Source organism: Phragmites australis, chromosome 13 (assembly GCF_958298935.1).
Source record: "Phragmites australis chromosome 13, lpPhrAust1.1, whole genome shotgun sequence".
In the NCBI taxonomy this organism is placed as follows: domain Eukaryota; kingdom Viridiplantae; phylum Streptophyta; class Magnoliopsida; order Poales; family Poaceae; genus Phragmites; species Phragmites australis.
The window spans coordinates 30,085,636-30,104,015 of NC_084933.1; the positions used below are offsets into that span (position 1 = coordinate 30,085,636).

The following is an 18,380-nucleotide window of genomic DNA, read 5'->3' on the forward strand; positions in this document are numbered from 1 at the left end:
TTCTTTTGTCAATGTTATTTTTATCCATGTCTTTCTGCAACGGAATGTAATGAAGTAGCTGCCTTGAGCAGCCGCTGTCTCAATAATATCAGTCACTTTCCGTGTCCACCAGATCTCTGCGCTTAAACCTCAATAAAGTCAGGTAGATATCGGAGGATTGAAACATGGCAACAAACGAAATTTAGTACCCGTATTTCTTAATAACCAGCCGCATCAGGATATTATTACCAGCATACCCAGAAGTACACCTAGCAAAATTTTACAAGCACAATATGCAACAAAATAGGTCTACATGAGTAATTTTGTAACTGAGAGACGTCTAATTTACAACTTCACTAGCATACTAGTAATATATAAATAACCCTTTTTGCATCCTGCACCGGAACGTTGAGCCTTCTCCCGATAAAAGAGGGATCAGGCACAACATGCAGTCTGGTGCTCATGAGAAATTACGGTACAACAGAAGCAGAAAAGGAGAAAGAAAAGGACACCTTTTCCTCTAGGGCAAACATATACAACTTGAGAGGAAAATACATGACAGATCGAAATCACAAGACAGTGTTGATGTGCAATGCTTTCAGCAATGAGGTGGCCATTTGTTTGACCAACACTTGTTGACCGCCACGTTGCCCACCCCTACGTTCTTCAATGAGGTTTTGTAGCTTTTGGGGAAGGTCATTCTCTACTATGAGCTGCTTTGGTCGAGGATGGTGCTCATAGACAACCTGGAAAAGTTCCATAAGTTCAAATTCTACATAAGGACAAGAAACAATTCATTGACATATTGACCTCAAAATGGACTATTTGATAATTGTCAGTTAGCACTCGATTTGTATAACCATTATTACTAAACCAAAAAAAAAAAGACTAATGGGCAAACCTTTATGAGTTTTAGCAGAGTCAAGCGGGCAATAGCTTCTCGATGGTCAAGTCTTGCAATAAGCAATGTTGTCAAACCATTGGTGGCCATTGCTGTATTTATCCGAGAAGATTTCCTGCAATAGACATTGAATACAATGTATGTATTAGTACTCTGTAGCATGATAGTAGCTAATCAAGAAATGTCACCCTGTACTCTTACGTGATTATCTTCAAGAAAGCATCCAATATATGGACAAAATATTGTTCTGGGCAGTCTTGGAAAAACTTGACTAATTTTTGAATGGCCTCTTTCTTCAACAACACTTGTTCTACTTTTCTGTGATCATTATCATGAGCCAAGCAAACAGCAATAGAATCTAATGCAGTGCATGCCCATGCATCATCCTCCAACAGATTTAAGTACACATCCAGCCCTCCATGAGCCCTCAACTGCTCTCTAGAGTTGCGAGAAGCATGAGCCATATCACACAGCAAAGGCAAGGCATACTGCCTTAGCGGTGAGTCTGACATGACAAAATTCATCAAGTGAGGGATGATCCCGTTTTCAGCTGCTTGTTCCTGTCTTCTTTTATTAATCTTGCAAAGGTTGAACAAAGCATTGAGGACCTAGAGACAGAAAGGAAGAGGCAGTTATGATGCGATCAGAAAATCTTGCAACAGAAGGCAATGTCTACATGGTTGTAACTGAAAAACAAAGGATCATGTTTTACTTAATAGCACGAGTTTTCAAATCAGAGTGTCAGACAGTACCCCTAAAAAAAGGTGCACAACTACAAACACATTGTCATCTTGCAGACAATGCTGTTCTGTCGGCTACAACCAAACAGTCCAGTAAGATGGTTCCTACTGTAATTTTGAGCATGCTATATCTAATGCACACTGCTATAATAAGACATCAAATTGAGCATAGTACAGGTACTTTGTTCATCTAGGCATAATCCCACAAGACCCTCTGACTCAGGAGCAGTAGGCCATGACTCCAGCCAGTATAGAACATGGACCATAACTAAATTTCAAAATTATTGACAGCTAATTTTTCACCATGTAAAAAGGAAAAGAACACGCTGAAACGCTAGTTAGTGGGATTTTTCTTCCCTACTAAGTATGTCTAAATACAAATCTTTAAAAGAAATTGCGCACCTCGCTATGTATTTGATAAACTAGAGCTCCATCACGAAGTTCAAGAATTGGTATCAGATGCTTGATTGCATCTGTGCGTTGAAGTGTCTCTAGACAATTAGGATCACCTGATAAATGATTAATGCACCTAAGAATCTGCACAAAAAGGATAAATCGTTCCAGACAGAAACAGAAAACAAGAACAATTAGTCGCCTGACCAAGTAGATAGAAGAAACAATCATTAAAATGATTTAGGCTTTACCTTAAGAAGAATAGGAGGTTCTATCCTGTTGAACATCTGGAAAAGCCGTGCAGGAAGGCTTTGGCTAGACATTAGAGATTTTACCACGGTGTCTGCCTGTGCAAATTCCAAAAGAAGATCCGCCACTTTCTCAAGGTATTCATGTGCCACATCCGCGCTCATGGAAGAGAACATCTGAGCTAATGGACCAGATGATGTTGTACTTCCTGGTCTTAAATTGAGCACTCCTGATCCAGATAACACACCAGATGCTGTCTGTGATGCAGCTCCAGATGTCGATGTTCCTTCATTAGAAGCTGTTGCACCCGCCGATGGTGCATATTTCATACTTTGAACTCTATTTGAAGCTTTTACACTAGAGTCAAGATGACCATTTCCCTGTCTAGAGACCTCTGCATGAAATTAAATGACCAATTTATATTAGCACATAAAGAGGGGTTATATCATATAGCATCAAACGTTTCCTCGCTACATATTTTTCGTAAAAAGTGGATGATTCCTTCGTACTACAAAATCTACCTAGGGTTCACACATGACTGTTAATGTGATACACATAGACATAGTGCAGTTATTTGTAGATAATGTCTCTGGTGATTTATATAAGCAAAACTTAAGACTGTGAGACCTAATTTATCTTTTTAAAATACTGGGCAGGCTTACAAACTCGGCAGCAGGCAAATAATTGAAGCAAGGTACTCAAGTGATACAACAGATGCGAACAGAACTGTCAGTAACTGTTCCTCTGCTATGGTCTTGGACTGAAATGCTGTAGGTCTACAAACCCTGGAGAGTTCTTTGATGTCTCTTCTGGTCTTTCCTTTTTATTTGGTCAGTAAGTGGAGTGTGTGTGCTTTCTAGTTAACTTGTGCACCACATCATGCTGAACAAGTTGGATAGTTGCACCATGAACTCTGTTTTGCTTGATCCCAATTCCCAATAATGGAAACAGGGAGCTATTCCCTTTTTTTTTGTTTTGATAGGAGAACTATTCCTTGCTGTTCCTCCGCTATGTTCTTGGACTGAAATGCTGTAGGTCTATAAACCCTGGAGAGTTCTTTGATGTCTCTTCTAGTCTTTCCTTTTTATTTGGTCAGTAAGTGGAGTGCATGTGCTTTCTAGTTAACTTGTGCACCACATCACGCTGAACAAGTTGGATAGTGGCACCATGAGCTCTTTTGCTTGATCCTAATAATCGAAATAGGGAGCTATTCCCTTTTTTGTTTTGATAGGGGAACTATTCCTTGTTTGGAGAAAAAGGGATTAGGGGAACCATGAAGCAAACCAAAAGAGATGTGACATATAACATTAAATATCTCAATAATAAAATTTTAGAACTCATATAACCAACTATGGTATTAACACACCCTAAATGGAAAGAACCAGGAAATGAGAAATTAAGAATGGTGGGATGGAAAAAAAAAAGGGAAGGTGCAGAATGGTAATATTCTAGCTTAGGTTTCTTTGTCCATGTGTAGCAAACCGAAAACTTTAGCAATGGATGAAAAATAAAATCTTCGAAAGGAACAGTGGAACATAAAGAAAACTACTTAAATGATAGGAACATATGCAGAATGCACAGTAGAGGGCACACTAATATGCTAAGAACTGAAGTATGAAATAATGGGCAAAGAATAAAGTACCAGCAAATTCTGCCATTAGTAAGTCAAGTTCACCATTTGTTTTCCTCTCTGTTGACGCATGTAATAATGGCAAAATTGTTTCATGCCTTTCCAATCCAGATAAGTGGCGGACATAATCAAGTTGTCCAGATACATGCCGAGAAGGTGGTTCTTTCTCCAACAAACTCAGTAGAGGCCGGATTTGGTCATTTTGACCGCTATTATGACCATTTGAAACTAGTTCTATGTGTTTAGGAGATCTGTCTGTAGATGTCCTTCCAACAGAAACACTAAGCCTCTGTGGCCTAACCAAGTCATTCTCATTCCTCTCCAAGTTACCAGCACCAGTTTTATCGCTGAACCTAGGCGATGACGAAGGATCCATTAATATATGGTGCTTATCTGCATCTGCTTGTAGGGATTGCAGAGAACCAGATGAGTGGTGATGGTCCAGCCTCGCCTTGGAAATTTCAAGCATTGAAGGATCTAATTGGCCAGATCTTCGTCGGGGGGTTGAGCCATTCTGTGTTGCCGAAGCACCTGACCCTGAGATGGAGGCAAATCTTGTTGCTTCATTCAAGCTATGGAGAGTATTAACCAGCCTGAGAAGTATCCCATTTTTTGCCGCTATACGGCAGAAGTCATTTCTCGGAGTTGAATGCTGGAGCTTGAAGACCTGCCATATGCCATCAATTGCAAGATGAACCATGTCCCTGCTAATTTAAATATGTTCCAACATATCAGTTAGATACAAGTATTTATTAATAGCAATTTGCTGCGTACCATCACAAAAATCACAAAAGTTGGAAAATGTCATCCTCACACCGATGGTATTTTCCAATATGGGCACTTTTGATGGTATCCACATAATAAAACCAATGAATGGACAGGAAAGGTCTGAAGGGAGTATTTATGACAATCAGAAGACTTTACCTGTATTTTGCATAATCAGGCTCCAAAAAGCCCACCAAAACAGGGATCCCTTGGCATGCAATGAACATTTGCAATGTCAAAGTGCTGGAGATGGAAATTGAAAATTAGTACACCAAAGCATTTATCCATTCCCTTCCACTTTTTTATTAAAATATGTTAGCCATCAACTATGTCTGAGAAAAAAAACCTGGCCTGACAAAGCTGCTGAAGAAACCAGGATGCTTGCATTCGAACATCCTTTGGACGTTTTGGCTCTGCGAAATTCATCACCACCGGAATCTGTAAATAAATTGTAAATATCAACTTTCTATTCCACGTTGTCAACAGAAAATTGAGGTCAGGAATTGGAAGGATGGACTCACAAGGCCAACAAGGCAAGCGTTTTCTAGGAAGCCTGTATTGTCTTTTACAATGCAGTTGATGAGCTGCAGAACAGAGCATATAATCTGCAGAAAATAAACAGTAAACTTTTCAGAGTAAAGAACCAGCAAAAAAGCCTGCGAAACCCAAGTAAAACTTCATACACGGTTTTTGGGAAGTTCAAGAAGTTCCATTAGTGGGAGGAAACCGTTCTGTGTCACATAAATCTGTTTTTGCTCAGGCCGGTGACTGAAGAACAACAGAAGCTTTTGGCACGCTGATAATATTACTTCTTCACTTTCCTCGGGTTTCAGTTGTGCTACTAATTTGCTGTATTCCACAGGCTACAAAGAAGAAAAAAAACGTAAATCAAGGTCAAGCCCTGGTAACTAGAGATGTATGAAAACAATGTATACTTCCCGGGACATAGTCTAAAAATAAAAAATAAGTGCCACTGCACTAATTATGTATTTTCTTTTTTTCTTCCTTTTTTTGGAGGGGATCTTTTTTTTGGGGGGGGAGGGGAACAGTTTAGCTTATTTGTGAATAAGACATCCAACATACTGTCATCTCTAATGCAAGTGCCATATATTTCAAATAGAAACTAAAGTGACCTATATAGTACTGATCACGTCATGAACCAACAGGGGCATGCTTTTGCACAAGAATCACCAAGCAAACTAGCTGCTGTTTGACATTTTCCAGGTTTAAACAATTGACACATTCTGCAACCATGCAGATAACTGCTACCAAGGCCCATAATAAATGCCACACTACTGTAGCTGGACATTTCATTATGTGCCATACATAAAATATAGATTCAGAATTGTAAAGGTTAACCGAGAGCATTGCCAAAGAATTGACATTGATTTTAAAAAATATAAACAGCAATTGCAGAATGAATCACAGTACTAGAACTAGGACATGGCACACCTGTAAAGGGAAAAGACTCTCTCCAGCAATATTGTCACCAAAACCCTGTAAAATTGGAAAATGGTTGATAAAACCATTGAAATCAGAGCTAGAATAAACAGAATCTCGTCTATTTTTCATATTAACAAAGGAAGGTATATAGAAAAGATAATGGTAGCGGACTAGTTGTTAGTGCATTACTGGTCCATCAATATCTTCTTCCCTCAATTGCATGACAAATTGAAGAAGCTTCCCACCATTCCTGGGCTCGCTATCATTTTCCTTTTGTTGCTGCTCCATCCTGGCCTTGAGTTCCTTTGCAAGGTCATTTTTTTTACCATTATATTGAAGTTCTTGGCCGGTAGTGGATGTTGAAGCTTCAGCCCCATAATCTCCTTGTTTGTCAATTGGTGGAAATAAGTCTTCCAATGAGGCATCTCCAGGTTTGTCGCTAAATCTACTTAACTCATCCGGTCCCTCAACAACTGAAGGTTCAGCCACCTGTCAAGACAGGATACATTTAAGGGCAATTCACAGTTAAAGAACTTCTAATGAAAATATTAATAAGAAAACCAGAGTAGTGTAAACAGTTCGAGACCTTGATAGTGTGGCTACATTGAGAGCTACACAACTATTGACAAGTAATATAGAGTATAGACCAACTGACAAGCAACCAACAAGAATGATCCAGGAATGGGAGGTTGAAGATGTGTGTTATAATGATTTAATAGTTGCATTTAAACGGCTACACATTTAAAAATCAATATTTACCGAAGTGGCAGCCTATCTGCAGATCAAGGAATGGGAGGCTGAAGATTTGGGTTGGAATGATTTACTTGTAGCATGTAACATATTTGAAAATCAGTATATACCAAAGTGGCAACCTAGCTGCAATAGAATCCTACTGAAGGGTGTCAGTTGTAACCTAAATCAAATTGACTGGATCATCCATAACCCCAATCTGTTCCTTCACACAGATAAGAAAGTTCAAGTTGGTTTGCTCCAACACCTTTTTTCGACTTTCCCCACTTCCACTTGTACAACAAATGGTTGATTAAGAAAGTGTATGTAAAGTGCATAAAACACAACAGATGAATCATAGTGACTCCTTACAGTTATTGACTCAGGAAGTGTTAGACTGTTTCTTCGTGCAAAGCCGAAATACTGTACAGAAAGATCTCACCTTATGGAAGTCAATATTCTGTCTTCCAGCCTGAAAGGAGAATACATCACCATCCTCAAGACTTGAACTTTCTTTACTTTCAAGCTCTATCTTACTTGGCAGACCATCTTGCACTAGTTCATGTGCCATTACTTTTCCATTTAAATCAGCACCTCCAGATGAAGATTCCAGCGATAGCTTATCATGAAAAACTAATGTCGGATCTTTATTAAGAACCATGTTATCCACGTTGTTTGAACTACTGCTCTCGGTAGGTTTTAACTTTCCATCATGAAGCTCGTCAGCTTTATCTTGTGCAGCAGATTCTCGAATTGGTTCTTTTCTTTCATTTTCCTAGAGCAATATAAATAAAAATGTTTATAATCTGCAAGCCTAAGGATCTTGTGGGTTCACCACAAATGATTTAGGAGGATCACACTATGAGCTGAACATGATGTGTAAAGAACCCCAAAAGGGTTACCTGTTCAATATCAGAAGCAATAGGTGTTTGAGCATCCCCTGGTGGGCCACAAAAACCAGAATTATTATCACCACTTGAGCCTTCATCATCCCCATCGATATTCCTGATTGTACCAGCAGAAGGAGATTTTAACTGGCTTATCAAGGTCAAGGTGGTTCAAATAATCTGTGAACGACCAATCTTGGCAATATAAAAATTATACATTCGTGCAGCTATACTTGCTGATATGCTATATCATAATGCAAAAGCAAAAGTCCATCCATGAGAACAATTAGAATCAGCAGGAAAAAGACATGTTCAGTCTGTGCCAAGACAAGTTTTACGCAAAGAAAATAACAGTTATCCAAGTGTCCTATGCTGCTTAGCCAATCACCAATTGTGAACAATAACAAAGAACAAAGGATGCCAAAAGATTTGAATAAGATTATAAACTACCATCATACATATTTTCAAAAATCTAGCAATAATTCAAGAAAACTGCCTACCTCTACACACTAATGTAAATGACAGGAAAAGGTCAAATTACAGAGTCATATTGCAGTTTCATCCTGTTTATACTTTTCCAACTTGTATATTGGTTCATCAAACTATTCACTGTTACTGGTCCCGATAGAAAAGAATGAACTTATAAATTGGATTCTCAGACTATTAACTATCACTTATACCTCAACGATCGAGCAGGTTGCCGAAGGGAAGACGGCAAAGCTCGCCTTGAGTTTTGCAGCCATGGATGCATCAATAATGTCTTTGCATCAGGCCTTTGCATCGAATCCTACAGTCGCATTTAAAGTCAGAACATGTCATAGAAAAACTAATTTAGTACTCAAACAATACCAAGAAAACAACAGAGAACCTTTTGGAAACATTGCCGGAGAAAATCAGTAATCTCAGGAGACAATCCTTCCGGTATCGGTGGATGTACATCCTATATAATATAAATAGTATTCTCACATAGCTGAATAAAGAGCAAATTGCAAAAATGTATGGAGATACAAAACAGCAGTATGCAATCTACCTGAACAATGCGAAACAGTGCAGGCATGGGCTGGAGGTCGTAATATGGCGGAGCACATGTGAGCAACTCAATAACAGTGCAACCAACACTCCAGATATCAGAAGCAGCACAAACACCAGACATTTCAATGACCTAATGCAGTCGTGGATTGGTAAGAAATTGATAAATGAAACTAAAAAAGTATGCTGTGCAATTATTCAAATACAATGTTGGATGGCGAGAGATGAAAGTCAATAGGAACCTCAATAGCAATCACTGTTATCCTATTAGCAGTATTTCTTATATATTGGAGTATGATACATTGTCAATGATAACAGTACTATGTAGAATTTTGCAATTTAACTCAATTGAATTGTCTTGGCAGAATATTAAGTGATACACTTTGGCCTGTAGCAGATCTGCTTAATCAACCTGGCTTCCACACATCCTTTACAAAACCACAGATTTTGTGGTGCCACTGGCATGTATTTGCAAAACCATCCTCATCACAAAAAAAAAAATGAAAATACATGTAGAAATTCCAGAAGCCATGTGACACAATGGCGTAATTAAGTTCCACTGACCTCATGATAACCCTCCCAGCCAACTCTTCCTCCAAAAAGGCGAACTGTGCAAGTTTATTTTTATCTCCAAAAAAATGGAAGCTCAACTTGATGAACTAACACTAAATTGGTGGTTGCCATATTTGTAGTGATGCTAAAAGTTTTATGTTCAACACAATGGAACAAGACAACATTTAAGACATTTTAATAGTAAAACACAAACGAAAACTACTGCAGTATGTTAGCGGATATTGCACCAATATTCAGCAGGGACATTATATTCAACAAATAAAGACAGTTAATCAATAACCTCCGGGGCCATCCAGTAGGGAGTGCCGACCACAGAATGGGTGTTGATATCTGCTTCAGTCAATTTAGTGGCAACTCCAAAATCAGCAAGTTTGACAAGGCCCTAAACAAGCGACGCAGACAAGTGAAGATATGTAGAGAAAAAGTGCTAATGCTATTATTCAATTGCAAGTTTAAAATAAATAGTAAATTTAGCCATGAGCTACATCAACCATGTAAACTTGTAAGTGCTCCTCAATATAAGCCGATGTTTTATGGAAGCGGATTTCACAATGTATGTCCATTAAGCAAACAGACAGTACAGTTATCGCAGTATTTCCACTATATACCCCGGCTTTAATGTTTTAAGTGTGGTTGGGTCATTGTAGTACGCCATTTAGCGGGGGTATGTATGGTCTAATGTTGCTATTTTTTCTAATTTTTTATGCCTCCTTGGTCTAATGGAGGGAATTCCCATAGCAAATATTTATAGCTAAATAGTTTCATTTGGCACTCAAAAGTTATAATAAATTTCCTTTTATACCACTCCTTCCATATCAACATATAATTAGCTAAAATATTACCCTTATTATTCTAGTAGATCTACATTGCTAAGATACTGTAGGTCAAAATCTACAAGGTTTGACTCTTGAAGTGTGTGCATGCTTTTATTCACATGGGTTGGTTTTTGTTGGTCATGGCGGTGGCTGTGGTGTGTCACACACACGTGTATATCTGATTTGGGGAGAGGAAGGGCTTGTATTTCAAGGTGACAGAGTAATACATAGTCTGAGAATCAAGAAATTCTAAGTGACGATGGAATAGATCACTTCTCCAAAAAAAAAAAGCGATAGGGAATTTCCAAATGCAATGCTGTCCGGCACTGTACTCATAACTCAGGATAAGCTGGTATGAGCAAATATATCATTAAAAATGACACTTTGTGCTTAGAGCTACTGTGAGGCAGAAGGGAGAACTACATTGCATATTTACAACAATTCCCTGCTCCCAAGATCTATGCTATACCACCATTTTTCCATGAGTTCATCTCGAGACTTGGGTGCCCTTTCTTTCTTTTTCATTGCATGACTCATGTTACTAGATAGTTCATGGCATTATGCAATAGATTGCTTCCAAATATACTATTTAAAACTTCTTTTTTAGACTAGTATTGGTGCACCTTCATATTTCTTCAACAACATTTGATTAATAGGTGTTCCAAGATTTTTTACCAACTTCAATGATCGAAACAAAGAAAAAGAACGTGGGCAAATAAGCATATTATACAGCCATTAACCTCTTTGGTAGTCAATATATTTGCACCCTTGATATCTCTATGTATGACACCTTGTTCATGCAGATAAACAAGACCTTCCAACACCTGGTCATGTAAAGACTAATATCAGACAGAAATGACAAAAAAGAAGAAAGTAGTAGTATTGCAGTAATCACCTGGGCAATGTAGACAGCCACCAATGATTCAGGAAAAGGTCCAAATTTGTTTGGCTTGATGATATTGGCAAGTGAGCCATTCTCTACATACCTGCAATCACCCCCAATGGTATTAGAACTTCCATGTCAAAATACACTAGATGGTACACCTCTACCTCATAACAAGACATTTTCAATGAGGATTGCTTACTCTAGAATAATATGGAGATGGCTCTTTGTCTTCAATGATCCAAGATACTTAACAATATTTTTGTGATTAAGATTCTGCATGAAGAATGAAAAGATTTAGAATCATGTAAAAGTGCATAGAACAATCAAGGTCCTGCTTTTAATTTTAGATGCAATAAAAGCTATTAAATCAATTGTACACATGTATAGTTTTAAATTTTGGAAGCTGAGAGAGATAGAGCCAGCAAGGAAGGGAAGCCGGCGAAATTTTTTAGCGTTTTGAGCGAGTTGCGGCGCCCCGAGGAGAAAGGCCTAGCTCTAATACCATGTTAGGAATAGCAACTTGTATTCAATAGCAGCCACTGGGGGTAATATATAAAGTACATGATGGAATATAAGATAAAGACTCTAGTAACCTAACCTATAGGTAATGGATAAGGACTCTATATTCCTAACATGCACATCATTTGTTCCCAGATTTATTACCTTTTCTCTTAAACACGTGTAGGGAGACTGTGAAAGATGTCCCATACTCCCATTTGTCGACCAGAATATTAGCATCACTCGATAAGGGACTTAGGGTATAATAGAAAGAATCAAAGAGATGACATAAAAGTACACAGAAGTTTAGAACAACCTATATTGAAGAAAAACAAGTATCTAGTATCATCTTTATGGAATTTTCAGTAGCTACAGGAACTTCTATCTAAACACCAGTAGAGCATGCAAAAGAGATACAAATTCTGATAAGAAATATCAAAAAATGGCACGAATATGTGGTAAGTAACAAGTAAATTATGGATCTAACAGTCTAATGAAGTCCAAATGTGGTAATCTCTGCATAATGAAAAAAATATCAAGACTTACTTTCAGTAGATCGATTTCTTGCTGAATCCACCACACCAGCAAACCATGAAGAACATTGTGCAGAATGGTTCAACATACACAAAGACAATTAATTAGAACCCTATGCTGCAGAAATACAAGAGAAATTGCAGAAACAGTGACATTCACAAAAAAGAAACTAACAATGAGAAGTTTTATAAGAAAGTGATAGGGGAATCTTATGATCTGGTGAAAAAATATCATAATTCGTGCTCATATATACATGAAGAATGCGAAAGGTTTTAACTTCAAGAAACTCAGTGTTCTAAACAGAAGCAAGCAGCCACCCCACCAGTCCACCCTGAGGCACTTGATGAAGTATGCAGCCAAGTAGGCAGCCTTAATGGGGTTCACCAAATCAAGTGATGACATAATTTATTGTACAACAGTATGTCTGTTTGCTAAATAAACAACAATTAAAGTTCATCAAACTGAGCACAAATGCATCAGGCATGTTCCAAAACACAAATCAAAACATACAGCTGTAGTTTGAATCTCTATGGTTCACAAAATTTAGACAGTGCATACATCGATATTTCAAAAAGAAACCTCACGTCCAAGCAGTAAATGATATGTGTATCAATATCAAAAAGAAGGAAAAGAGCACCCAATCAGTGTCCACTTCCACAAAATTAACCTCAACAGGTTAAACTTCTAAAGTTCTATTTTAGATATACAGACTTGGATTAGATGGACCACATGTCAGCATGCATAGCCGTTAATTGCAGCCAATTCCACCGATAAGCAGTTCTGTAGTTAAGCGATAAATTTATCCTTTGCAGGAAAGTTGTAAAGGTTCAAGTGTCGTTACTGCTTGCAAGGACATATAAGGTTAGAGTGGTCGCTACTTGTCATGGTGCGGAAACTGCAGAAAATCTTCTGCTCGTAAACAATGTAATGAAACAAAAATTTTGTACTTGTCATGTATAGGTAGCAAATTTGGAAATAACTTGGCACCAATGGCATGCATTGCCATGATAACCAAGCCAATTGCATCAAAATCAAAACAAATGACGTAAGAGCCTAGAGTAGCGTTCATCTCGTCATCAGTCATGTTCCTTGCTAGAAGTCCCAAACAGTTCACTATATTACGTCATATATGTCTTGTGGAAATATGCATCATATCTTTCCACGCATACGACAATAAATAGCTCACAAGGATCGGACTCAAGAAACATATAACCAACTTGCTACATGATCAATCAACATGGAAACACACAGATTACACATGCCGTTGACTTCTGCTATTATTCCAAGTCTGAACAGACTTAATATGGATCATGCTAAAGAGTCACGTAAGTAAGCTAGCAGAAATTAGCCCTATGAATTAATTCTACAACATGGTACCGAACAAAACAGTATAATACCAAACAGCAGGCTACGTAGCTCAAACTTATAGCCTCATTTTATAGCTGTTGAGGCTACTTTTGCTGATGTCTGTTACAGAGCTCCCAAAACTACATTCACGTAATTCCACACATTTTCTGTTCGGCACTTGCTGTGCGTCATAAGAGAAGCCAAAAAATGAAATCTCACCATGATTATGTTGAGATCCTCCTGCGGAATGTTCTCCAGTGAGACCTGCTTGATGGCCACGAAATCCCCATTCTCCAGGTCAAGCCCCTTGTACACGCGGCCGTACGCCCCCTTCCCTATCTCATCCCCAAGCATCTGCACACACAAGCACACAAGCACAGTGAGTGAGAAGAGCATCCTCAAATTCGCAGCACCAAACACGAATTCCCCCCGGATCCGAGGCAGGAGGCTATATAATCCTCACGTATTTGTTGTCGAGCGTCTTGGATTTGTGGAACTGCGCATTGTGCTGCCTCGACGCCATATCGTCCCTCCTCCCAGACAGGGGCCCGGACGCCACCGGCCCGCGGCGGGGACGGGCGGATCAGCAGTCACCGGCGGCGGCGCAGAGGCTCCCGCGAGCTCGCGGCGAGGGCCATTCAGCTTGCTCTAGGGTTTGGGTGGGAAAGGGAATTGGAGGTTGGGGGAAGCAGGAAGACGAAGGCGAGCGAGGAGGGAAGAGAGAGGAGAGAGAGACAAACAGACAGACCGAGCGGAGGGGCTTTTCTGTAATTTTAACGATTTCGTTCTAATTTTGATTTTTTCTGTGGGCGTGGGAAACTAACGGAATGGATGCTTTTATACTGGAGGTGTAGTTTTGAAGTTGGCGGAAGCCAACGAGGATGTTTGATGGATAAGCAGGGGATCGGACTGTCAATTAGCTGTCATCAACTAGCGTCTGCGATTTTTGTGCGTCATCCGGGGCCCCGCTGATGTCATATTTTTCAAACGGAGATGTGACCAGGTTTTGTCTGACACTTGCGTCATGTATATCTCGAAGCCTTTTCACATAGGAGTAAAAAAATATTCAAATGAGTTGGGTGATAAATGAACGTGGCTGTATCAGTTACTCATAGAGATTAAATTCTTTTTTATCTTATTAAGATAAAAAAAATTAATGGAAAACGAGTACACATCAACAACGAGACATATATAATGATTTTATCAATTTACAAACTCCACATCTCTAGCTGTCAATAGAAATTGTATGAATATGTACACTACTTGGCACTTAGTTATTAGGGTTTTTTTTTTATCAACCTTGTTGTTTGTTAAAAGAAGGTGAGGCATTATGTACTGGTCTCTGTGTTTGTAAGAGCTCCCTTAATTGAAATATCCACATATGTATCCATCTGTTGCCATAGTTTTCAATATTACCTCCATTAATCGTCTAGCTCTACATACACGTGCCGCCTTGCCACATCTCGGAGCCTCCTCTAGCCCATGTTCACTATCACTAAACATTGTTTTTGCAACTATAACTTTATTTGGTACACTCTTTTTAATCCCAGTTCTGGAATTCATTTAAGGTGTTGTTTGTCGTTGGACTTTGCCCTTATATGTGTATGAACACTTTTTGAATAAGTTGGAGTGAACTTCGATGGGGTGGACGCCGTCATGGAGCCTTAAAAAAGTGTCTCATGAATGTGAATGTACCAACTGTTGCTCGGGGATGAAACGTCTACATCACAATGGAAATGCAACTAAATTCCCCCGCATGTGCACGCATGAAAATGAAATGTCTTAAACATATGATGATTCAAGATCAATGCAAACTTTAAGAATTCAAATCAGCCAACCAACTTATGTTCAATGCAGTATCGCTGCATAAATCTAAGTGTCTTATAAGAGCAGGATAATGCATGCAACAGAATAGCATAATATATATGTTCGGATATGCAATTCTTCTAGGTTTAACTCAAAATTCGTAACTACAAAAACGCGTAGCAGTTCGAAATCAGAGAAAAAAGAAATATAGGGATATATTATCTTCAAATGTTAAATCGATGTAAATATTTCCTAAAGTGGGGAAAAGAATTAAAATCATGCCAATAGTTATGGTAAGGGGATGTCCACTCGAGTGGGTGCTCTAGAGTGTGGTGCTCGCTAGAGTGTGGTGCTCGACGAAACTATCAATCAATCAAATAAGCGCTCAGACCCTAAGGTAGTACTGTAGTTTTGACATTTGCTAACCGTCAATCCACTGAAATTAGGCAAGTTTACAGCAGGGTTGTTATATTGTTTGAGGAACGAAAACCGGTTTCTGGCACTGGCCGAAAATTCGTGATTATTGTGAAAATCACTCGATCAAATTTGTAATTTGGAAAAAAAATCGACCGAATCGGCATTCGGTAACTGCTCAAATTGAACCAGTTACCGAGCGAATTCACCGATTTATCAACCAATTTTTCCGTATTTTTCATATTGACCGTATTTCTAGGTAATCATTCAGTTTTTTCAATTTATCGAGCAGTTTTCTCAATTTCAGTGAAGTTCAATAAAAAAAGTTTAACCTCGTAAAATCAATAACTAATTCATGCGAGTTTAAAATCAAGTAAAACAAATTTTATTGTTTTTCCTATAACATGATCTACATGATAAAAGTATTTATACTCATAAAAAAGTTAAATATTTTATGCGAGAACATGTATTTGCTAAACCTAGTTAAATGCATAGTCACCTCTTTGCTAATCTAAAAATCATGAAACCAATTTTTTTAGTCTTCTTTATATGATCCTATGTCTTTTAAAAATATATTAACTCATGAAATAGTTATTGTAACATGCATGATTGTGTAAATATGTTGTAACTAGATTAATTTATAACTAATCCATCACACCTCTAAAATTAGTAAAACCACTTTTATTAGTTTACTTATATTATGCTTTATATAGATAAAATAATGGTATTACATGAAAATGTTAATTATAGTATTATTTATTAACAGGTTCACTTTATGCTCGTGAACTTTGCAAAAATCATGGAGAAATAAATAAAACTCTAAATGAAGTGAAAACAATTTAAAGATCCTCTTAAAATATTCCCTACACAAGAGAAGCCTTAACCTAATTAATTTAACTCGGAATATGACCAATTTTGGACTTATAAAGAATTAACGGTGAATTAATGAAGTCTTAACCTAATTAATTTAACTCAAAAATTTAATTAATTATTTCGTTGTTGGTGATATTTTTAACAGGTAGAGTATGTTATTATGAAACCAACAAAATTAGCTTCATAATTTTTGAAGCTACAGAGAATTTACTTTACAAGTTTTAGCAAACAATAAACTGTGCTAAAAACAGTTTTGTCTGAGTTGACCGCGGTCAGACTGCCGGGGTCACGATCAGACCGCAGGAAATCATGGTCAGACCGTCGATGTGCAGAGAGGTTTGGGTTCTGGTGGTCAGACCGGCCCAAGGGGCGGTCGGACTCTTGGAACGGTGGTTAGACCGAGGGAAAAACACGGTCAGACCGCTGTGCTAGGCCGAGGGCACTTGGTGAGCTCACCGGCGACGATTCTGGCGATTTCGGTGGCTTTTGGGGTGGGTATTTTGGACCTAGAGCACTTCTGGACCTTCTCTGCCGTATAGGACAACAAGCACATGCCGAAAACGATCGAAACTCGGTCATTGCCTTCAATGCTCAAGAACACTAGAACTTCACAACCTTAGCTTGAAATTCGAAATCTATCCAATCAAAACACAGATTCTTGACATGCATACCTAGGGGACTTACCCAAGGTTTTTTGCCGAGGTTGGGGACCGCCAGGAGAAGGAGGAAACAGCAGGAAATCGAAGAACTTTGGTGTTACTTCTGCTTCAACCAAGAACACAAAAAGACATCAAATCTAGCTCGAATCCTTCGGAAAAACGAAAATAAATTGGATGGATGGATGGATAGCTTATGAGCTCGTGATCGCATGGATACCATATACGTACCTCGACTTCTCTTCTAGAGTACGGATTCAAGGGAGGAGTGAGAGAGAGTTTGCTAGGGAGAGGGGGGGACAGCTCCCCTATGCTTGACCGGTGGAGAGGGAGCACGGGAGAGTGAGGGAGGGCAGGTGAGGGCTGCTCCAAAGAGATATGAGGTAGTTGGCCCACCTGGTGGGGCCCATATGCTAGAGAAACAAAGTATTTTCAATGCCATTTCTATTCTTTTCTCTCTCGGATTAGTTTCTTTCATCCGAATAACTTTAAACGAATTGTTCTAGAGTTACAAGACTAAATCACACAAAATTAAATATAATACTTAAGAAGCATAATTATGTTTAATTATGTGATTACGGATTTGAGACGTGCCAATACAATACGCTAGAAAAGAGTGGAGGCACATAATAAAACCACTCAACTCACAAATGCAAATAAGAGGAGAAGTATGGTCACAATAAATCATGCTTTTTGTAAGCATTTGTAGAAAAAAAATAGTAAATACAATTCAATCTGAAGTTATTTGATACCATATGCATACTCAATATCCAAGGCCTGTGGATACTCAACATCCATGACCTAGCACAAATGTGGCGCATTATTTTAAGGTACTAGGACATTGACACATCCTAACTCCATTGTCATAAGAAATCACGAGAAGTTAGAAAAGGTAAACAAAATACCTACAAAATTATATTGATTCTAGATAATCATATAAAGACTACAATTATCGTTAAATATTTATCCTTAAAAATTGCAAAAAAAATCAATTAGATACTGATAAAAGCCTATGGCCACGGCAGAGTACCTCAGGCACTCATATTGGACTAGATAGAAGGAAGCAATTGAGGTAAAATTGCACTCGCTCAATAAAAGAGAGATATTTATCACAGTAATACATACTCCTCAAAATATCCTTCCTGTGGGATAAAATATTTTCGCCCATAAATGGAATGAGAACACATGAGGTGGTGAGATAAAAGTGAGGCTGGTAGCAAAGGGTTTACTAGA

At 38.4% G+C, this 18,380-nt stretch overlaps 1 protein-coding gene across 2 annotated transcripts; it reads right to left on the reverse strand.

Annotated features, from left to right (window-relative positions):
• Positions 1–173: 173 nt before the first annotated feature.
• Positions 174–14,230, reverse strand: LOC133887895 (MAP3K epsilon protein kinase 1-like). Of its 2 annotated transcripts, none has more exons than XM_062327910.1 (24): positions 13,862–14,230; positions 13,618–13,752; positions 12,064–12,084; positions 11,219–11,292; positions 11,029–11,119; positions 10,874–10,957; positions 9,599–9,700; positions 8,747–8,878; positions 8,585–8,656; positions 8,397–8,503; positions 7,732–7,834; positions 7,272–7,604; positions 6,290–6,589; positions 6,110–6,154; positions 5,341–5,520; positions 5,179–5,262; positions 5,004–5,095; positions 4,817–4,900; positions 3,905–4,596; positions 2,265–2,656; positions 2,023–2,157; positions 1,082–1,488; positions 881–995; positions 174–725 (listed from the first exon to the last, which is right to left on the reverse strand). In XM_062327910.1, the coding sequence occupies exons 1-24, from the start codon at positions 13,919–13,921 to the stop codon at positions 549–551; spliced, it is 4,017 nt and encodes a 1,338-aa protein (XP_062183894.1). In that variant the 5' UTR covers positions 13,922–14,230; the 3' UTR covers positions 174–548. The 2 variants fall into 2 exon arrangements, with proteins under 2 accessions (XP_062183894.1, XP_062183893.1); XM_062327909.1 differs by having other exon boundaries at positions 3,905–4,599.
• Positions 14,231–18,380: the final 4,150 nt, after the last annotated feature.